Here is a 23,283-nt window from a genome sequence, read left to right on the forward strand (position 1 = left end):
TCTGCTGTGTAATTTCATCCTTCAGAACCAAATTATAGTAACTGTGTGGACATTCCACTGGCTGTGGGCTAATGATGGGAAAAGGCCGTTCTAGACAGTGCATGCTGGGAGAAAGAGTGCGAGGCCTATGTTTGTAACCAGCTCTTCTGGTATAGCACTGTGTTATCAAACAGGGGCTCCCTCTGTGCTCTATGTTTCTAAGGAGAATGGGAATAATATGGCCTTCTGATGGCTGATTTTGTTTTGTTTGGTAAGGTGAATTTAATGCTGGTGAAAGGTACCAGTCTGATACCTTGGAGACCTCTGTGCACCTTGAGAACAGAGACGAAGCAACTGAAGCAAGGCAATCACAGGTATGTGCTCCTTCACCAATCACACCATCCCTACCCAAGAGGGGCAAACACTAAGGTAGTTCAGTCTCAATGGCCTGTTTGCTCCTCCACTTTTGTGTTTGCTTAGTGTCACTTGTAGTTGTGATGTAGTTCACTGGCCATTGAGTTCACTCACATGGGCATATTCTCAGGGCCTGATGGCTCATGGTTACACATAGTGCCATGAGCATTTCCCTAAACTTCAGAAGGCTTGTCATACCATGTTATTCATGTAAGCCATTCCGGCACATCAGCATATCCTTCCCTAACACTCATTTCCACGGTGTAGCAAGGAACACAGCTTCCTTCATGGAAGAAGGGGTGGTGCCTGCCTTTCAAAGGAGATGCAAAACCAAAGTACTAACTGCACATACTCGTAAAACATCCAGTGACTCTGTAGGAATAGAGCTGCTTTGTAGGACTTGGGGCCGAAGCCAACATGGCTAATTATGTATTGCCTAACAAAAATTGCTCCTGTATTTTCAACTGGATACAGGATACTTCAGTTCCTAGCCTAAACTGTAACATAGTGTTGCTGTGTGCGCGTAAACAGATGCCACCTTCCACCCCAGAGGCAGCTGCTTTTCATAGATGGGGATTTATACAGGGATAACTTCACCCAGGTAAATGCAGGCTGCTTCTATAGACCAGCTAGGTAGCCAGGACCAGAATTTAGCCCCCAGGTTGGAAGCTTTGAGTCCTTCCGTCTGAAAGATGGTAAAGCAGGTCATCACATCTTGCATTTTCTAGTTACATCCCCTTCTTTTTGAAGGCAAGAGAAAGGGATTAATGCAGTATTTGCTTTTTAGCCCATGTGGTTCATTCCGTTAGTGTCTGCCCTGTTTACCATTGTTGCTGCTGAACAGCTGTCTGGATTACATCTCCTTTGATGAAAGAAGCCCTGAAATGTTTTACAGACAGGCATCAGTAGCCAGTTGTTTGGAGTGAAGGAACATGCAAGCTTTTAATGGTTCACGGCCAAGACAGCCTTTTAATTACTTCAATTAACAGAGAGAAGAACTCCAGTTAGCTCTCGTTATACAAAATGTGTCCACAACGTCATTAAAACAGGATTTACAAGTGTCATAACTCCCAGCAGCATAGTCAACAACACAGGCAATCATTACAACTGAGCACCGAGGGAGAGGAGGAACAAACCATGAAGAAATGGAAGGAAAAGAAAGGAGGATGAAAAGAAGGGGGGGGGGGGGGAGGAAAAAAACTTCATTCTTCTTTTCCAATCTAAATTGATTTTATTCTATAAAATGCTACTCAGTTAAAATTGTAAAAGCAAAACTGTTTTAATATGTTCTTTCTTTCATAGCAGCAAGCTTTCTCTAACAAGCTTTTTGTTTTAGTGCAAATACTGTAGGCCTGTATTACAGTAAAATAACAACAGAAAAGAGACAACACCAGAGAGATTGCTTCAGAGCCAAGATTTTCCATGATCGCAATAACTATACAAAGATCAAAATGAGCAAAGAGTCCCAATTTAGCAGTCGCCTTTAAAAACCTTCTTGATAGGAATCATTACACCCCAGACAAAAAGAAAAAAAAAATCATTATCTAAATTTTTTGGGTGGAGGGAGGGGGAGAGATAATGGTGCCCCAAACATACATAGATCTCCACAGATTTGGATGATCTTGGGGGCCTGATTCCAATTTCTCTCAACAGTTTTATACCAGTGTAACTCCACTTATTCCCTTTTCAGAGGAGTTACTCCTGATGTACACACATGCAAATGGAATCAGAATCAGGCCGTTTTCTTCAAGGATCTTAAAGTAGACTTCAGTTGACACTAGTAACTTATTGCTCTAATAAAGATGCACTATCCCTTATTGATGTTACTTTGAACTACACAGTATATCTAAATATATACACAACATTTTATCCTCTCATTGAGCAAAAACAATCAGATACCTAGTTTCTACACATTTTTAATATCAAGTAACCACAAACAAGAAAGTGGAATAACCCTTTAATCATACGGTGAGAACAATTAAGTAGAACAGGATAGGATTTTTTTATTATCATCTTGTACTCTGAGATTTGTCCCCAGCTCCAGCTACTGTTCACAAAGGAGTGATAATGCATCTTTAGAAACAAATATCTCTTTATACATTTTATACAGACAAGAAAAAAATAATTCGGGAATCTTGTTTTTTTCTTTTTAAGTAAAGAAAAAAGCATTATTAACCAGCAAAACCAGACAAATGAAGTATTTTTAATGCTCTCATTATTATATCCAGGTCTGGAACAGAGAAAGAGATGTAAACATGACAAATAAATAAGAAATAAAATGTAAATTGTTCCCTCCTTTCTTAAAGCATTTGATCTGGCCTTTCTGACGAGAATGATCTTGTAATGGTCACTGTGGAAATTATTATTTTAAAACATTTCAGAATTCTGCTTTAGAGTTGGAAAAAACCAAACCAAAACAGGAACATGAGTTGGGAGGATGTTAAATTAATGGTGGGCAGATCTGTTGGAGCAGACACAAAATGTTTGCCTGCCAATAAATAATGAGATACTAGGCTTTTTTAGGATGAAGGCCAGGTGGATCATACATACAGAAAGCAGCAAAATGAAGAGTTCAGATGAATGTAATAGATCATTTAAATAATATTAAAAAAAAAACAACAACCCAAACTATTGACCCCCAGCAGGTTGGTCCCAGGCCTATCACTCAGCTTTCAGACTTAGTCAGCCCCCTCACCAAAGAGGAAGGAATAGATAGGGGCCATGCCAGAACTGGGAGGGGTGGGAAGTGGGGGTGAAATCAGCATGAGAAAAAGCATGTGGAGGTTGAAAGAATGTTGCCTTTGATTTATGTTTCCTTTGCTGCTGCTCCTCCAATTCAGGAGTGATTTACTTTAAACATGACAAAGAGTCCTGTGGCACCTTATAGACTAACATACATATTGGAGCATAAGCTTTCGTGGGTGAATACCTACTTCGTCAGATGCATGCACACTTTAAACATGTGCTCAAGTGCTGTACTGAGCTGGGGCCAGACACTGGAGGACTGGTCCAAAGCCTGTTGAAGTCAGTGGAAAGATGCCCATGGATTTACATAGCCTTTGGATCAGACTCTAGTTGCAATATGTCCCCAGCCACAAAGAGAACATTTGAAGACACTGCACATTTAGAAAGCACCATGACACAGGTATGCATGGAGATTCCTGGTTGCAAAATGGTGGAGCATGTCATTATCTGAAAGAGGACAGATGAAACGGTAAAAGATGAATCCAGAGCCAGCTCACATCAGCAGAGAGGTCATGCAGTGTCTGATTTGCAACAGAGTAAGCAAAGCCAAGATTACCTGCCCTGAGAAGCCTCCACTCAAGTGGAATGCACAAGCCCTGTGGCCTAACAACAGAGGTTCTTAACCTGGGATTCCCTGAAGGGTTTCTGAAGGAGGGGTGCAAAGCAAGCAGATGGAAAAGGCTGCAGAGCTTCTGGATTTTCCCCTCTTGTTTTCTGTTTGTTTTAATTTATAAGATACACAACTATAAAAACGGGCACAACTGACAAGTTGTCCAAGGTATTTTCAGATATTAGAAAAGGGTTCCTCTGCTTCTAACGGTCACAAACGCACGGCCTAAGGGGTCACCTCAGGCTCAGCTCTGAAGTGCTCACTGAAAGATCAAAACCAGGGGAACAGTGAGGGCAGGAGGAAGGTGAGCACCAGGGAGGAGGCTGGGGCTCCTTTGAGTAACATCTCAATGAACTAGGCCTAAAGAGGAGCCTGGTTCTCCCTTGGATGTATGCCCATGTCACAGAGATGAGGAGTGGGATTCTATGGCTTGGAGGAGAGACAGACACAGGCCAATACTCAGACTTTGAGGTCCGAAGGGACCATCATGATCATCTAATCTGACCTCCGGCACATTTCAGGCCACAGAATCTCACGTGCCCACTCCTGTAATAGACCCCTAACCTCTGGCTGAGTTACTCAAGTCTCAAATCGCGGTGTAAAGACTTCAAGTTACAGAGAACCCCCCATTTACACTAGCTTAAACCTGCAAGTGACCCAGGCCACATGCTGCAGAGGAAGGCCCAATTAAGTTTGGGCCCAAACTTGCCCAATTAAGCAGAAGAGGATGTGATATCTGGAGGGGGGGAAAAAAACTTGAGACATCTTATAGAAAGCAATCCAGATGTGAAAAAAGATAATTTCTCATTTCTGGGACTAACTCTTGATGGCTGGCAAAAGAGGGTTTTATAGGCAGGGGAAAGGACACTTGAAAATTTCTTTCAGAAACATTCTATTTTGCTACCCTGATTGCTCAAAAAAGCTGGCCAGGTCTTCCACTCTTGGACAGATTTCTCACCACCCCTCCACAGTAATGAAAAGGATTGTCTGATCCCAAATCAAATAGATAGCTGATGGGATTGTGAGCATCACCTGAAGTCACATTAGAAGATGGGACAAGTTATTTTTCAAGACACCACAGATTCAGTTTGGTACTAAGGAGACTTTAGAAGAGCCTTTTGCTCACACGCTACCAGTTTTGTAATCCTCAGAAAGATGGGAAAACAGGTACCTACTCAGTTCTTCTTAATGGGTATGCTAATCATGAATTAATTCTAGGGAGGTCCCTGCAGAACAGTGGGTCAGGTCAACTGGCCCAGGGAGAAATTACATGCGTTTAGGAATCACGGCTTGTTAATATCTTCTGCCCTGCATGAGTGGAAATGAAACATAGGAGAAATGTTACTGAGTGACCCCAGATTTGTGATTTAGATCAGCCTAAATGAACATCTTGTAAACTGAGAAGAAAACAAACAAACAAACAAAAAAGGACAGAAACCAGAGTTTATCTTGAAGTGACACTTTCTAGCTAAAAAAATTATTAAAAACAGAATCTTCTCTGGGCTACTTATTGAAAAATGTTTAAAATCATTTACCTTTATTTCCATTAATCAGTTAAGTTTTGCACTTCAACTAAGGACAATGAAACTAACTGGTTAGTTTTACTTTTGGTCTATAATCAGTTTTGAGTCTCTGGCACTAGCATAAAGTAAGGAATGGTCAAATAATTAAGAAAAAACAGAATCAATGAATTTCAGTTTCATGAACAAGTCACTAAAACATTTCTGTTCCTGGCAAGTTTTGTAAATATGTGGGTTTGGTTTGGTTTTAAAGAAAACCTATATTCAGACAGTATCCCTTTAAAACTGATATAACAGTGAGGGTCTGATAGAATCCATGATTGCTACGTAAAAGCCCAAACCTCTGAGGTGCTGAGTACTGTTAAATCCCAATAGAGGCAGTAGGACCCGAGGGTGCTCAACATCTCACAGGATTGGGCCCTAAAATAGAACATTGCACCAAAGATTTCTCCACAGTCCAGCCTAATTCAGAGCATACCCAGATTTCACTTGATAAACCAAAGATTATACCACACCCAATTAGATATGCTGACACAGCAGCTTCAACGAGCTTAGACTAATGGAGATACTCTTTGAATGCACTGAAATCAACTCTCGGCTACTACACCAGGAGCCTGACCCAACATCCATGCACTCAATCTTGGAAAAACCAATGGTGCACCTGAGCACGGCGTGCAAGTGCCATCGACTTCAGTAGGAGTTGGACTTGGCTCCAGAGGAGTTGAGGTTAAGCATATCACTATTTTCAGTGGCGAACATTAATTTTAAATGGCCATGCCCATTGTGTGCACTCTGCACTGTCAGCTGAGACCCTGTGTAGGAGAAGACAGAGGACTCACTGTTAGGGGCAGAGGCTCTGCTTGTCTTGAATACCAGAATTAAAAATCCCCCAACCCAGCAAGTAGCAAAATACAACAGGGGCTAGGAATCAAGGTGCAATGATACAGAGAAGGAAAGACAGCAGAGATGCAAACTGCATTGTTGCCTGGGTGACAAGAGAACATCCAGGCAACTTCACCCTTTCGTTCTTAGTAAATCTCTTTCCTGGATGCACTGGAATGTCACTTCCTCGTCAGTGATATGTTCTGGAAATACGGGCTGAGGAAGAAGGGTTTGCCCATGGAGTGGAATCAGCATCTGAGTCAGGCACTCTGAGGAGGAGGAGCAGGATGCATTGCGCCCAAGGTGGCAGGTAGCCAGGGTGAAGGAAACAAAGGGTCCAGCAGCAGATTCGACAAACACTAATTACAGGAGAAATGCTGCCAAAGACACCGGCTAGTGGAAACGGACTCTGGTATCCTATCAGCTACCAGGGCACCACTCCAGGTCCCATTACTAGACATTCTGTTAACCTGGCCTTTGCAGCAGGGGGGAGGGGGAAGAGAAAATATCCATCTCACACCCTCCAACTCCTCCAAACAAATATTCCCCTCAGTTCATGGCATCCTTGCCATTGAGCTTGTGGGCTATTGACTTACAAGCGCCACCCCTGTGACCAAGCATTTGTGACCCCTCCCAACACTTCCCATCTTGACAACAGCAAGAATTTCCCACAGCTCCTCCCGACATCATAACAAGCCTTTAGAGTGGATATCAACTGGATGAAATGTCATGGGATCAGTAACAGAGAGAGAGATCAACGAACCAAAATGAACTAAGCACAGAGAGTAACTAATCAGATCAGTTCACAAAGGTAAGGGGTGACTAGTGATTTTCTACAGCTCGCCTCCAGTCCTGGCCAAGTGTGTTTCCCAAGTCCATTAAACACACGAAGGGGTTTCCATAGGCAGCTCCTCCAGAGGGGAGCTTCCCTTCTCCAGATGGACTGGGTGTGTCATTTCCACCATCACCATTTCTGCTTCCATGGAGTTTACATTTGTTCTTGTTCTTCCTGCTCCAGGAGGCTCCTGGAGCCACATTTCCCCTTCTTTTGCTCTTGCTGCCCTTGTGCTTGAACGCCCTTGTGCCTGTCTTTAATCTTGTGGAGGAGGTTTCCCCCCCCACAGTGCTGGGTGGCGATGTAACGCACTGGCAAATGAGGGACACAGGGGGGTTACAAGGCCAACAGGGTTGGAGAGTTCAAGGAATCTGAGGACTGGTCACCGCTGCTGCTACTTCTCCGGTGAGCTTTGGAGCACGACTCCGAAGGGGAGAGAGGAGACTCCTGATCCAGCACGCTGGGGTACGTGAAGACCAGGTTGGAGGTGCCAGGGGTGATGGCAGGCGTCGAGGTCACCACAATGGGAGTGTTGAGTGGCTCTTCCCCATAAAACCCCCCTGCAATGCTGATGGGCTTAATGACAGATCTCTGAGCTTTGTCGAGGCCCAAAGAGGAGGATGGGATCTCTTCTTCCACCGGCTCCTGCTTCACCACCACTGCTCCACTCACTCCAGTCCGGACTGTCTGGAGGCTGTGAGATGGTGGGGTGCGACGCTCCTCGGGGCTGATTTTGCACACAGGGCCATGAGCCACCAGCATGAACTCCAGCTTATCCTTCTCTTTCTGGAGTTCAGCGATCTCCTTCTGCAGCACTGATTTCTCTTCCTCCAGCTCCTCCGTTTCCTGCAGACCGAGGAGAAATAAATAAATATGACAGGCTACGCGAGGGGAGAGAGCGGTGGGCAAAGTCAGAACCTTATCAGAATGTGCTAAGCACAGAGAGAAGCTGAGCAGAAATGCTGCATACCCCTCTCAGAGGGGATCTACGAGCAGTAAGAAACACAGCACCCCTTTGGGATCTACCACTTAGGCAGTACCAAACACACTCTTTCAGAGCCAGTCAAACAATGTACCCCTGGGACCTCAGAGACTGCTGGCACGCTCCACTGGAGCAAGGACCCGCAATGAATGGGTATTAGGGGAATCACAAGCAATGATGCATGGCGTCCAGGGTGCAGAAGTACAAGTTGTGAACGACAGAGAAAAGCCTGCCTCTATTCCATTCTCAGAATGGCCCTTCCTCCACCACTGCTGTAGTGCCTGTGGCTAATCTGCCATTGCGTGTTAAGGGAAAGTTACCGCCGCTTCACCTGGCACATTTCAAAACACTCAAAACTGCTTTAGGCATTTAGCCTAATGTAAAGGGGTTCCACTGGACTGAGTTTCCATTCCTGGTTCCATGCTCATCCCCAGCCAGCTGTTCCCTTTTGCTGTTATCCCAGCCACTTAGGCACCAATGACTCTGAAGTGAAGAGACCCCTGTGGAAATTCCAGCTGGCTCCTAATCACTGCAGTAGGCAACTAGGTTCTGGGGCAGAACAAGTGATGTATTGGTCCTCATATGAAAGACCAAGTATCTTAGGCACTTGTATGGCCCCCATTATTATTGTATCTGAGCACCTCACCATCTTTAATGTTTTTATCCTCATAATGCCCCTCTGAGGCAGGGTAGAGCTGTTATCCCATTTTACACCACTGGACCATCCTACCTTTCCAGGGGACTGTAGAAAGATCCTTCTGGAGTATACTGGGATTTGCACTAGGGGAAATGTCATTGGTTTAACCTATTCAATTACTGCAGCATGAATTAACACAAACAAATCATATCATGTAGAGGGAAAAATCTATACTGATAATCAAGCACTGAAAAGAGGTGGGGTTTGGAGGGTGTGACAATGAAACAACTATATATGCTTATAACTTGGGCAAACAATAAGAGAGTTGTGTGGGGAGGGGCACATGGGTGCAAGTGTAATACTCCCCACATAGATTATCAGTAGGCTTTGAACCCAGTATATTGAGCACCACAGCATGTAACTCTACCACATGAGCTAAAAGCGACTTCACTAGCTGATAGCAGTAGGAAGCAGTGATTTTTTAGCCTGACTTGAACCAGCCACTGAAAGGGAACGCAGTACAAACTTTGCAGCGTATGTGTCACCCACCAGCAGGAGGAGAGGCATGGTTTAGAGCGATCCAAGGGGTGTATAACCAGGAGGGGAGAGATGTGTGCAGAGTACATACCGCTTGGAGTTTCTCTGTTAGCTCTCGACGCCTGTTACGACACTTAGCAGCTGCCAGCTTGTTCCTCTCTCTCCGGATCCTTCGCTTCTCCTCTTCCTCAGGTGACAGCTGTAGGCACATACCAAAAAAACTCAAAACCAAACCACAAGATCTGAGCAAATCCTTCCTTGCACTTTGTGAACAACAGTTCACCACAGAACGAAAAGAGGTGCTGCACACACTCAACTCCCAGGGAGGTCACTGGAAGATGAAGGCGCTCAGCATCTCTCCTAGGATTGGCTCCATAATGAAGAGGGTCAAAGTAGAGAGGGGAGCAACAGGACTGTGCAAGAGGACAGTGAATCTGCAGCCAAGACCGAGCAGACAGTGGGTGGCACATTAAGCAAAACCAGAGCAAGATGTTGTAAGCGCCTCTTTTTTGAAACAAAATATCTGCATCTTTCCACACAAGTACAGTCGTTAACCTGAAGGTCAGGGACCAGATCCTCAGCGGGTGCAAATCAAAGTAGCTTTATTGAAGTCGATGGAACTATGCTAATTTACACCAGCTTAGGATCTGACCCCATATTTCCAAGCACCAGCCAAGATAACACACTGTACTTCCTGTATCTGCAGGCAACCATCCAGCAACATAAAAAGACCCCTGGGGCAGATTATGTTCTCTCAGAAGCCCATGGAGTGACACTGTTGTAAATCCAGAGTACTCAAGGGCAGCAGATGACCAGCAATGTCCAGTCCAGTCAGGCTCAAAAAAAAAATCTAGGTTTTGGGACCTTTGCAAAAATCTCACAGTAACAGAAATGCTTCCATCGTTATAGATACCAGGCCAGCTCCTCGGCTGATGTAAACCCGCACACTGAATGAACCCCAGGCTGCTACCTAGACTTCCACCAGCTGAGGATGCTGGCCCACCATTTTTAAATACCAATGCAAACTAGATTTTTGTTTGGATTTGATCACTCCCATGCAGGGTTCATGACTAGAACACGAGAAGCAAAGAGTGACACTGGGCCAGATCCTCAATGGGCGTGCACCGAGACAGCTCCACTGACTTCAGACTTGCTCCGCAGCTTTAACCCAGGAAGGCTCAGTCCCACTGATTAGAAACAAAACTGAAACTGACTAATCCGGTGTTAACGTCCAGGTTGATCGAATGCAAAAAAGTAAACTGCCAACAAATAATGGAAGCATTTTAACAACTTTCAGTTTTAAAACCTCCAGGGCTGTGAACAAGCTAGTCATCGTTTTCAATATCCGTTCTTTTTTATGATTTTTTTATTCTGTCTAACTTTGTTCTGGGTTTTTATTTATTTATATATTTTGTGGCAGTCATTCCCATTTCAGGAAGTTTATTTTAATCTGCGTGTGTTCCCCCTCCCACCGATCCCATTGTGCTTGTGGTCTTTTATTAACTTCATACATGTCTGTGATTTTTATTTTGATTACACATAATAAAAATCCATGCGTGTGCAAAATGTACATGTATGTGAGTGCATACAATATATACGGTTTATATGGCCGCTGCTCAGCAGAGCCCTAAAGCACATGTTTAAATTGTCAGCTGACCTGGGGCCTATGGATGGGATTCTCAAAAGCACCAATGGGATTTAGGAGCACAAGTCCCACTGAAACACGTTTCCAACCAAAATTTTCTTCCCAGTAACTTCAGTTCTGTTAATGATCTGGCTCAGGTTGCCACTTTAACAAGTCCCATGAATAACCACGACAGGCCCTGAGCTGGCACAGAATATTTTCATGTGCAACATTAACTGGGCCTAAAAATAGAAACAGACCTTGGTGTTTTTAAAGGAGTCTAGTTTTGTATTAATTCTGCGTGAATATGCTAGTAGATGGGTTTGCCGGCAGAAACATTAACCAAAACAGCCTATTTTCAGCAAATACAGAATATTCTCAGAAAATGAATTCTGAATTTGATTCATGTACCCCCACAGCAGAAATCTGATGCTAGGAGTCCCATTCAGCCCATCAGGTACCGAACACAGCATACGTCTAATCAGCACAGCTTGAATCTGAAGGACCCACAATGAATCGCTCACAAACAAGCCACAGGCCAGGAATTCCTGGCAGGCATTCTTCAGGAAATAAAGTCAAACAACAATCAAATAGGAGGATATCGGGAGCTCTTCACGGCCAATTTGTGAACGCAGAGGTAACGTCTGTCATATAAATTATTTGTTGCTAATTATTTCTCTAGTTCTAGTGCCAGCTTTCCTCCACTTTAGACAACAGAGCATTGGACCCAGTGCAAGTGAGGGCAAGCCACCCTCGTGCAGGGGGCCAGCACAAGACCTATGCACCTCTTTACTCCTAACGGAGGATTGGGCTCTTCTTGAGCAAACATATGCTTATAAAAATAGGGCTTAAAAATGGAACTGTGTTAGCCCTCTGCACCAAGGGGATTTTCATTCAGTATGAGCAATGTTAACCCCTTGCCTGCCTTTGAAATCTCAAAAACAGACAGGCTAAAATAGTCAGACTGAAAATCAAAAGGGACGATGGGGAAGTAAAAGCAGGGCTTATTGTTTTATTAAAAACAGACCTTGTGCAATACCCATCTAATCCGCTGGCCAGACGCAGCGTCCCATTGCGTTTCTCTGCAAAGGCCTGCACAAGTGCAGCTTCAGAGTAACACAGGGCGATCCAGATTATTTAAAGTTTCTTTACAAGTGAATTTTGCACTAATGGCAGGCACTGGTTTGACTGCCTTGGAGGCTGCAGTCTGCTATTAATCCACATAACAGGTACAGTGTGAACAGTGGCAGTCCAAGCTTGCCCACACCAGCCATGCCAACGTCCCTCTGAGCAGCAAAACCCTGGACAAACCGAGCTCAGTTTACAAGATCATTCAGTCCTTGCTCAGACTGCCACCAAGGGATCGGACATTGTTCGGTTTGCGATGTGGACACCTACCCACTAGGAAATACACTTAGATCTCCAGCCGCCCCCTACACAGACGGCTCTTTTTAATAAGCATATGTTTGCACCGTAAAAGCCTCCCACGGCCCAGTTCTGGTTAGTTTCATGCTCATTCCAGCACACAACACTGGAATCAGAGTGGGACCAGCTAGTCGGGGCGCACACTGGAAGAGGAAGGAATTGGCCCAGAGGAGAAGGGATGGCGTGGCACTCCAGCAGGGTCAGCCCTCCCTCCTCCAATCCCCTGGTATTTTTTTTTTTTAAGCAGATTGTGTAAAACTCAGCTGTTCTGAGGTTTTCTCCTATTTGAGGCCCCAGCCAAATAAACTCAAACTGAAACCCAGTCTAGACTACAGAGTTTCACCTGGTTTTGATGTGAAGCCACAGATCGGCCCAGACTTGTGAAGCCTTTGAGGGAGCTTGGCTGAATTACAACTTGTAATGATGTCACAGCAATAAAATTACCTCCTTTCGCGCGATCTCCTGAGGGACCTGAAAGGCCTTTATAAAGCAAGGGCCAGCCCCGGATGGCAGGATGGAAAGGAGTGTGATCAAAGTGTGCTGTGCTCCAGAAATCTGGAGCTGATTGAACAGTCCTTAAGGGTCACTGTAACCACTCTAACTGGCACTCCTAGAACGGAGGGAGTGGCTGAAAGCCACCTATCTCCCCATCACACACACAGGATGCTAAGCAGTGTTCAGGCACACCTGAGGATCTGGCCCTAGGAATTAATTCACCTACCACCAAAATGCAGCCACCTCTGAAGGGGAAACCTGGCAGCTATTTAACAAAGCACCATAACACCACATATCAAATTGAGGACAGGAAGTGAAGAATATGTTACCCATTGACAAATGCAAGGAGGGGGGAATTTTAGGGAGACAAAACAATTAGCCAAATAAAATTTAGTCAGCCATAGAGGAATTAAAACCCTCTTACTCTTGCAAAAGGTGCCATGGGATCCTTGTAAAGCCACAAGTTGTCAGGGCCTTGGGTTTTTAGGTATCACCCAAAAGAAAGCCCTTCCAGCAACACAATACCAAGCTGGGGTGGGTATCAGTCAGTTTCAGACAAGAGCACCACCTGCCGAATCACCAGCCCTATTACTTGCAGCACCTAAGGTTGCCTTGCAGTTGCCCATCCAAACACCAGCTATACCCAAACCTGCTTAGCTTGCAAGTTAGGATGAGGTATTCTATCCACCATAGTTACCTGCTCATCTCTTCTCCTCCTGCCCACTGTGGTCCCAATAGTTTTAATGACACCAGGTCTCTGAAGGGCTGTATGTCCACCAACTGAAGACAGGCCGGGCAGAGGATGGCTGTAGGGATGTGAGCGAGAGTAGGGACTCGACATGGAGGTGATCACGGTGGGCTGGACCATCCACTGCAGGTCTTGGCTGGTTGTTATGGCATTAATGGTGGGGATAAAAGCACTGCCTGATCCTGGCATATCTATCCGGAATTTCTAGAAGGAGACAAAAAAAGGGAGAGAGAAGTCAGTACATGCACAATATTGATGTCTAAGCAGAAACAAGTGGAGAAGGAGATTTACTGGGAGAATTTAAGTAGGTACCAGAACCAGGACTCAGTGACCCATCGATATACAGATGGCATGGAGAGCTGCGCCTTTCCACAAGCAGACAACATGGTGTGGCAACCAGCAGAACAGGCTTTAGCATCTGGCACTTGCCCCACACATGCCATTTAGTTTGCATGCAGAATAGCCTGTGTTTGCACTTGTTCCTGAGGAGTGGATGGGGCGGAGAGCACCTGCATAGACAGCACACGCCCCGTGCACCTTCTGGTATTTGAACAAAAACTAAAAGCCTCACAGTGGGAGCCTATCATGTTGAAAGATCTATGCTGTTCTGATGTGTGAAGTGAAGGGCCTTTTCGCTTGTCACAATGATTATTTGTGCCTCTTGATGCCATTCCGCTCTGGTGCAGTTTGGTTTTACTTCACTCCTGAATGAGACTCACTGCCAAGCAACTTCTTCTTCCCCATCCCCAATCCCAAAGCAACCCCTTCCCTCTCCCCTCTAATCCCACTCCTGCCAAACATCTCCTCTCTTTCCCATAATACACTTCCCCTCCCTGCAAACAGTGCAAAGCGTGTTGTATAGAGCATTTTCCCCACACAGCAAATCATGGCCAAGTCTAAAAGGGGAATTGAGGAGTTTCTAGAAAAATACTTCTCCATCAATCCAGAAAAAAAGGAAGAGAAACTTCAGCCATAAACACCAGCACCAAGTACAGTTTAGTGGAACCTTTTTACAGGGGATCTGTTCTGCCCATATAACACAGGAGCTTTGGCCAGAGGATATGGCTCTATGAATGGAAAGTTTGTATAGAGAATTGCAGTGGTAACAGAGACATAGCACAACAATTCAGGGCTTTCATTATGTGGAACCATGCTCACCACATACAGGTTCTAGGGTATAATGTGAAAAGTCCAGCTCTGGGACGGTTATGTGCATGTATACATATTTTAAATGCAGCCTATAAAATGTGTTTCAGGATTCAGATTGGACAAGTTCCTTGCAGCTCTTGGCATTGTCTAGACAAAACAAGGCAGCAATAAAACCAAGACAATAGGTAATGATCTCCTCCATAAAACACCTGGTTTAGGTCAGACTTAAGTAAATCCACCTGGATAATATGCTGGCACTAAACAACTAGGAAAACAATGATGTGTCCAGGAGAGGGACACAAGAGAGAAAGAATGCTTTTGTCTAGGAAGAGATCCTTTCAGGAGACACTCAAAGGTGAGATTAGGTTTTAAAGACATGTCTTGCACCAACATTCTGAACTTTGAATACAGAAGTGACAATAGACTTTTAGGACCAGAAGTGAGAACTATCAGCTAACAACAGTTTGTGGCCCTTGAAATGATCCTGTGCAAATGCATATCCTTAGGTCAATAAAATGATATCACAGGAGTCAAAACTGGAGGGATGGGAAATCACCACCACCATGACCCCGATTCACGAGAGTACTTAAGCATTAAGGATGATCTTGAAGTTAAGCATGTGCTTAAGAGTTTTCCTAAATCAAGGCCTATAAAAATAACTTCCCAGATTTTTACGGGACCAGAACTTTAGCCATTGGACTCTGTGTGTGTAACACTGGCCAAAATTCCCGATGACTTCAACGCAACCAGAATTGGGCCCAAAAGAGCCACTTAAAACACAGAAAAATTCTAATTTAAAGCATCAGACAGCCCCAAACTAAGGGGGAAAGTTAGGAGAAGAAATGAGTGAATCAGCTAAGGGAGGAAATGCAAAAATGAACCTGTCCCCTGATATCAAACCTTCAGCAAAAGCCCCACCAAAACCTTGGGTCCTGAATCTAACAAGGACTGGATGTACTCAAAACCTCACAAGAAAGGCCATTTTCCTGAGATCTCCTGACTAATTTGGTAGACCCAAGAGGTCTGAAGAAGCTGCAAACTTCTGTACTGCTTCTTCATCACTCCTATAAAGGAGTTTGCTGAAAATAGCTATATTTCCCACTCTTCCCCCAGTTCTTCAACAAGGTAAGCTATGCTTGTATTACAGGACAGGATGTCTTCATGTCGCCACATTATATAGCGTAATTAGTGCTGGGATGAGATAGAGGAAAAATTACCAGGACATTAAGGTCATAAAGAGGAAGCATGAGCTAGTTTAGCAGTTAAAGAACAACTGTGAGAGTCAGGAGCTCTGGGTTCCACTTCAAACTCTGCTACTGATTTCCTGTGTGATCTTCGCCTTTCTGTGCTACAGTTCCCCCTCCCTTTAAAGTGGGGAATAATTATTCTTACTGTCTTCACCTGGATATTGTGAGGCCAAATTAACAATTGCAAAATGTGTTAACAGCCCTGTATGGAAAGTACTATAGATGTGCAAAATTATCATTCAGGAGAGTTTATTGCAAACCTAAGGGTAATGACCCTTGCAGTGACATACATCCTAACCTTCAACTCCTCATAACCAGGAAGTAGTTCACATCAGACATGTCATAAAAATTATAATAATCACCAAATTATCTGGATGAAGGGTCAGATACTAACTTCTCCCAATCCATTAGGAGATCAGGCCCTATGTCAATGGAAAGGTCACCGCCCTTAGATTTGCAATCACATGGATCCAGTTCTTCTCAACACACCTATTCTTGGCAGTGGTAACAGTGCCAAACACAACCAGCTCAGGGGGCCAGTAACAAGAGAAAGGCATCTGTACAGGGTTAAGGCAGGGTTTTGTCTTGTAGATGGAGCTTTAACTGCATCCCTGGATTGTGCTAAAGCCTTGGACCATCCATCTGTAAACCCAGGGTATTAGCCTTTGTGCCCAGACAAAATGGTCTATGACAGGCTTAGAGGGAGACGGAAACACCTCTAGTTTCTGCCGGAACATGTGTCCTCCTTTTCACTAGCCTCCTTTCTAATCCCTTAAAATGGCTTCAGAAAATTTCTGCTGAGACAGGCAACTCCGAAAGGTGTCAGTAAAAATCCTCCGTTATTATTCTCCTTTCGCCATCTAACTAATTACAGGATGTGTCACTATCACAAGACTGTCTTAAAAGACGCTCCACTCTGACTCATGTTGGGTCTCTAAGCCAAACGCACAATTACCTACTCCATGTAAACGTGGTCATCTCCACATTCTGATTGGCGCTCGAGGGGCCATGATTCCCATGGTGGCAACTCTCTCCTTCCCATCTCGATCAACTCACCTGCTTTACAAATCAGACACTTCACTGCCATTCACTTTCCCTTACAAAAAGGCTAGTAGCCCCAAGCCTTTTGCCACTGGAATGCCACAGTGGTTACCTACGAGGCGCCTAATATTCTTTCAGGTCTAATCCACTGTGATACCATAGTTTTCAGTGGAAGGCTCTGACCCCCCTCCACCTCCTTTTGAAGTCCATTGGGTGCCAATTTCTTCCCCTCGCCTAGCAGGCCTGCATAATCTTGCCCTCACCTGTATCTCAGCTCATTCCCCTTAGTCCTTCCACTGCTCTTCCCAGCTCTATTTCTCCTTTCCCCACAAACCTTCCATCATGTTGGCCCTTATTCCTGGAACACTCTCCCTACCCTCAGCCACCAAGTCCTCCCTCCCTTAGCCCCCCTTCCTTCAAATCTCACTTTATAGCCTCCAGCATTCATCTCATCAGCAGTAATCCCCACACCCACCCTCTCCTGATTAGTTGTTGTATGTTTTATTTAGATTTCAGAAACAAGACACCAAAGGGATGGAGATTCATGGCACTATATACAATGTTTAGCAACAGTAAAATGGTAATGCTGCACACTTTAGATCCCCACACCCCACTCCGGAACGTACAACCCACTGCAACACCGCAGAGCCATCGCCCTAGCACGGCCCCAAGCAACATGCAGATCAAGATACCATCACATTCCCTGGTAAAAGACAAACGTTCCTCTAGCTTTCCCACTGTTTCACTACAAAAGGGCTGAGGTCTGTTTCCATTATAATCTAAAACATGGGACTGGGTAATGGCCTCCAATGCTCTCTCTTTCACAGACAGTCCAAAGATAATGAATAAAATCTTGCCACAAAATGCAGAGGGATGGGCTAGATCAGTGGGTCACAAAGACCTGTATATATACCAGCAACCATGCGATATTTCAGGCTGATGGAACTGCACTTTCCTTTCCTCATCTTAATGGGGAGCTTCCATGCTGTTCCAAGTGAGTCACTGTTGCCCATGAGCCCAAGAAAGGTTGATCCCCTCCAACCCCAATGATCCTATAACAAATTAACAGCCCAATATTGCAAGCTTTTCTCCTGCAAGTAGTTTCCTTGCAGGTCAGGCACTGCAGTGGGATAATATGTAGGAGGAAATCTTCCAGTCTGAAAGAGCAAATATATTATCCTCATTAAATTCTACGTTCGCCACATGGCAAATTTGTTATTAGGAATAGAATATTTTATATAACATTACAAAACGTCCCAGTGCTGCACCGTAAGGATAGAACAGTTACAAGACATCAAAGTTTTGGCTCAGAAAGACGATTTCCACTGAAACATGTGACTGATGTAGCCTTTCTTGCTTCTGAAGAAGAAAGACTCAAAAGAAAACTTTGCAAGTTGTGTATTTTATGTGGTAATTAAACTGCTGATTTCCACAGTACAGAATCAGTGGAACAGACCAATTCCTAAAACAGAGGTGAGGCTTCTGTTTGATCCTAATCTACAAAATCTGCAAGGATCAAGGGGAAAGAAGACACTCAAGCATCTTGAGAAGTCTCCCCGATTTTTAAAGAAAACACTTATGTACTTATTAAGCCAGTGTCCTGATCTAAGACCTATTAAGATAGTAACCTTAGAAACACACACACACGCACTCTCTCTCTCTAGCAGTTTGAAAGAAAAATAACAAGGGAAAAAAATAAAACTAGCTCATTTCATTTAGACTTCATTAACTCACACATTCAACGCAGCCGATCAATGTGTCACAGCCTCTGCAAAATTCACTTGATCTGAATTTGAAACATACAAAAACAAAAACCAAGAGCTCCAAGCTATCCAAGCATGTTTAATTTCTCAATTCCCTTCTCCCCCCACCCTCTTTTCTCCTCCCTCCTTCTCACATTTACTGAAAAGGAGTGAATAATCTGATTCCAAACTACAATCCCTGGAAGCATTCCTACTGGGATTATCCTACAGAGGGCACCAACGAGGTACATTTGGAGTGAGCTGGGAAACTTTTGAGTCATTTCTGGTAAAAGTTCTTTGATGTGAGGAATGTCACAGGCTGGCACTGTTGGCAAAGCTTAACATAGGGCGATATTTAAAAAAAATGATCCTATGACTTCTTGATGCGTCTCCCACTCTTCCAGTTAATTTGTACAAATTATGCAAGAAATAATAATAATGGGGAGGGGGGAGTAGGAGGGGAGATGAAGCAACCCTGGTGGGAAAAAAAGAGGGAGAGAGAAAGAAGAGAGTGAGAGAGAAGGCCAGCTGATGTAAACAAGTTATGAAATAACCTAGGTTTGTGTAACTGGCCCGATTGCGTAATGCTTTCCACAGAAGCCATGGATTTAGTTTATGCAGGCCCATAAGCCTTTTTGAAGTGTTTTCCTAGGAAAACTAAAAGGAAAAAGGCCCATTGCAAAAAAAACCAAAAAAAAAAAAGTCAGCCTTTAAGTTCATGTAGTCACGCAACTTCAACAGGAAATATCTTTCATTCTTCTAGTTCCAATATTATTCAAGACCAGAAGCTTACAACAAGAAAAGTTATCTCAAAAATGTAACTAGATCCCATGAGCTCTGTAAGAGCTTGCATTCTGAGGGTCAAGAGACCAGGAAAACTGAACAGTAAATACCAACAAGCAGCAATCAGTGAGCTGAGGAATGTCTGAATACCAGAAGAAAGCAAAAATATCACTCCCTAGGTACGTAGAAAGCCTTGCTGATATAAAAACACATTCCATCCTCACAGACAGACACTATTAAAAGGGGGGTGGGAGGGAGGCACACTCTACTGAAAATATTTAAACACCTTCCAAATCAAATAAAGTCTACTTAAAAAGATTCCGTATATTTTAACTCCCTTGCAATAAAGGACCTCGAGACTGAGTATCACAGGACCTATTAAAGTAATAGCATATAGATGTCAAGGAAGTAATGCTGTTTTGGTTCAGCTCACAAAACAGCTTGTCTACTTGGGAGAAGAATGGGGGAGGGAAGAGTGTCTAACTATAAAACAAGACAGGAGAGAGCTTCACAGATTTTATTATTTTTTAGTAAATTAACTTGAAAATTCCTTAGCATGAAAGGCAGATGTAAACTATTATTGCTGAAAGGTACCAAATAAAGTAAGATTTCCATACTATTATTAATTGTAAAATCTATGTGCATATTACACCAGGCTGTGAATTAGCCAACACTTGCTTTCTGCTTAGCCAATGATTATCCTCTCCCTATGGGTGGATGGATTTTTTTTTTAAACCATTCTTTCTTCCTTTCAGTGTTTTTACACTAAAAAAGGGGATACTACTTCAATGAGGTAGGGGAAAAGCTCCAGGTAGAACTGTGACCCAAAGACCCTGTAATGTTCTTCCAAATTTTCATTTTATTATTATTACTATTATTTTTAAGAGTCTGAGCCCCTTGATTGTATTTGCCTACCTATAGGAATTGGAGCGAGATACCAGGTTTGTGTTCAGTGATACAATCTGAGTTATCTGAGCAGAAAACAGAAAGTCTTCTTTTCTAGGAAAGTTTGTGAAGCAGAGGAGCGAGGAGCACCTCTTTCTTGGAGCATTCCCACCTTAGTCTTAAAAGTATTGGTCTACTTAGAAATTCATCTCTTATCTACAGGCTTTGGGAGCAATCTGAAAGCAGACTGATGAGATTAAGGTGTGATACTCTTGTGTAAAGATCAAGGACCCACCTCTACACTTCTTACTCAGGCAAGCTGCCTAGGGATGTCAGGAGCAGACCCTATTTCCTGGTGTCCTGTCTCCCATCAAGATTCTGAAATGTCACCGATAATAGATGGCTTTTTGAAACACAAATGTAAACAGTAGTCGCTAGCACCATTTCATTTGGGTTGAATGTTTGGTTGAATTCCTACAGAACTGGCAGTATTTCAGGTTACATCGCATTCCCTTCACTTTCCAAGGATAAATAAATAAAGTCAGGGATTCTGACTTCCAAGTCTTCAGTGCCTGTTTGATGACATCTGCCATGTCTGTAGGTATGCTCAGCTAGCACATGGGATAAGTATAGAAAAGAACACTATTTTAGTGGATAGCAGAGTAAGAGTTGATATTTTTGGCACTGTGAAACATTTCATATAAGAAGTAGTGATGCAAATTCATTGCATACACTCAAATATGCACATAAGGTGCAGAGCAGCAGTCATATAGTATATGCACAACATACTGCATGTATTTATATATAAACACATACACATTTCCATACACAGAGACAAATTGGTTGAAAGTCATTTTAATACACTCTCTTTTTTTGTAACTACTCCCACTAGGAAATCCATGAGGAATCCACACACACACACACAGCCTCCAATTCCCAAACTGGCATAAAACGAAAGTATATGCGTTACAGTCTCCCGCTCTCGCTCTCTCACACACACACACGTTGATTCTTTCAGCCCAAATTAACTCCAGCAGAGGACAGCAGAACCCACGATGAGTGACTGACCCAGTAATGTTGCGGCGGCGGCAGCACTAGGGTGTGTGTTTTCAGCACAGACCCCGCTGACAGCAACTGGATCGCTTGAGACGGTAGTTTCAGGAGGAAATATAAAGCAACACTTACACACACACACACACACACACTAGACACTTAGCTGCACTGGCGATTAAACGTTGCTTTTCTCTCCTGACCTGGCGTCCTGTAAATCCGTAGATTAGATTCCTCATTACTTACACTCACACAAAAACGCCCAAACTCTTGCAAAGACAGAAGTTGTTTTTCCCCTCCTTTTAAGGCGTGGACTCGAAATGGACTCGGAGTGCCAAAGGATAGGCAGCACCTATTATTCCCCTAATCTCCAACTAGGCAGAGGTCTGATAAAGGCGCTCAGAAAGTGGACTGGGTGTGGCAAGTGAACTTTACTATTTGGTTAAGCAGATTTTTTTTTTAAGTATCTTACAGGAAAATGGCCCACAAAAGCACAATATAACAAGGATATTACATACACACAGATGTTATACACAGCCACACTATATTATTTAATCCTGTCCGAAGCGGAGACCCGGTCTCAAAGTAAAACTCTTGGTGTGCAAAGTGGAAGACAGAATTGTGTTACCTACTGTCCTTGGGTGCCACAGCAGAGGGTGCTCAGATGATCAGAAATAAAGATGCATTGGGGGGAGGAGGAGGAGAAGGGAAGCTTTGATCATGTCAGTTGCATGTCAAGGTACCTGTGACCGCTCCTACCTGTTGTGCTGTGCCGCTGGAGTAAGTCTCTGGGTGTCCTGGAGAGCCGCTGCTGCCCCTGGAGGAGGTATCAAAGTTCCCGGGATAGTCCTGGTACATGATCCGAGGTAGAAGCCGGAGAGAAACACAATGTTTTTTTCCTTCACACACACGCTCTATTTCTCCGCCTCTCTCGCCTGATTTTTATTTTCAGCCTTCCAACTGCACTCCGTAAAGATGTGTTTTTTTTTTTAAATAAAGAGTTAAGAATAAAGCCCTTTCCTCAACTTTTTCCTCCACTCAAGACTGGGGGGGAAATAATATTCACCACCTCACAAAATAGAGCCACTCTCTCTAGTCCCAGAGGTCTTTGGTGCACTCAGAAAAAAATGTGGATTTAAAATTTGCCGCAAAAAGAAGTGTAAATGAGACGTCTCTCTTTGATTTAGAGTTTCTTTCTGTCTTAAAATCTGTTACATTTGCTCCGAAGAGAAAGGGGAGGAAAAAGAGACCTAAACACACACACTTAAAACGCGCGTCTCTATTGCCCTCCTTCAGACTTCCTGTGAATATTTGTTCTGGTTTCAACGCTTATCTGGCTCTGTAGTTTTCAATCAAGAGGCTCTTTGCCTCCTATTTAATTAAATCCTTTATAAAAGTGCCAGTTCCCTGCTCTCACTGGACTGGATGACTCAGTCCAGGACTTTAACCTCTTGATTTCTTTTTAAACTCCCTGAATTGTTGATCTTTACACTTGCTGCCTCTGCCCGTCTCTGCTCCCGTGTGAGTCTCTCTCTTCTCCCCCCTTGTCGCCTGCCCCCCTTTCTGTCTGAGAGTCTCTCTGGTATCTTGTTCTCTGAGCTCCTTTGCTCTCCCTGGATGAGTCAGTGCAATGGCATTAGTTCAACTCCACACTCTTATTATCCATCCCCTCCTCTGAGAGCTGTACCATGTGGAGTCACACACGTCAAACTCCCAGCTCGCCAAACCCCACCTTGCAAAGGGGAGTCTTCCACCTGGCAGGGGGAGGGGGAAAATCACCCCGCCCACTTAATCCCACTTGGCCAAACCCAGCCCACCGCCTGCAAACCAATCTCAGAGCCCTTCAGGGCGAGACGGCACCAACCCCAGGGCGGCGGGGGAGCAGCCGGGACCCAGCGCGCTTGATTTGTTACGGGCAGAGCCCGCCCCTTCCCCCCACTCACTGGCGGCCTT

At 44.1% G+C, this 23,283-nt stretch overlaps 1 protein-coding gene across 5 annotated transcripts; it reads right to left on the bottom strand.

Annotated features, from left to right (window-relative positions):
* Positions 1-1,647: 1,647 nt before the first annotated feature.
* FOSL2 (FOS like 2, AP-1 transcription factor subunit) lies at positions 1,648-23,028 on the bottom strand. 5 transcript variants are annotated; one of them, XM_054022495.1, is made up of 4 exons: positions 22,090-23,028; positions 13,383-13,637; positions 9,233-9,340; positions 1,648-7,831 (listed from the first exon to the last, which is right to left on the bottom strand). In XM_054022495.1, the coding sequence occupies exons 1-4, from the start codon at positions 22,186-22,188 to the stop codon at positions 7,322-7,324; spliced, it is 972 nt and encodes a 323-aa protein (XP_053878470.1). In that variant the 5' UTR covers positions 22,189-23,028; the 3' UTR covers positions 1,648-7,321. The 5 variants fall into 5 exon arrangements, with proteins under 5 accessions (XP_053878470.1, XP_053878473.1, XP_053878471.1 ...); XM_054022498.1 differs by lacking the exon at positions 22,090-23,028 and adding an exon at positions 21,577-21,642; XM_054022496.1 differs by lacking the exon at positions 22,090-23,028 and adding an exon at positions 21,534-21,608.
* Positions 23,029-23,283: the final 255 nt, after the last annotated feature.

The sequence above is a fragment of the Malaclemys terrapin genome, chromosome 3, assembly GCF_027887155.1.
Source record: "Malaclemys terrapin pileata isolate rMalTer1 chromosome 3, rMalTer1.hap1, whole genome shotgun sequence".
Classification (NCBI taxonomy): Eukaryota; Metazoa; Chordata; order Testudines; family Emydidae; genus Malaclemys; species Malaclemys terrapin.

Coding starts and splice junctions, on each gene's coding strand:
- FOSL2 (XM_054022495.1), bottom strand. CDS start 22,188: ATGTACCAGGACTATCCCGGGAACTTTGATACCTCCTCCAGGGGCAGC. Junction 9,341..13,382: donor GGAGGAGAAGAGATGAGCAG/GTAACTATGGTG, acceptor ATGTGCCTACAG/CTGTCACCTGAGGAAGAGGA. Junction 7,832..9,232: donor TAACAGAGAAACTCCAAGCG/GTATGTACTCTG, acceptor CTCGGTCTGCAG/GAAACGGAGGAGCTGGAGGA.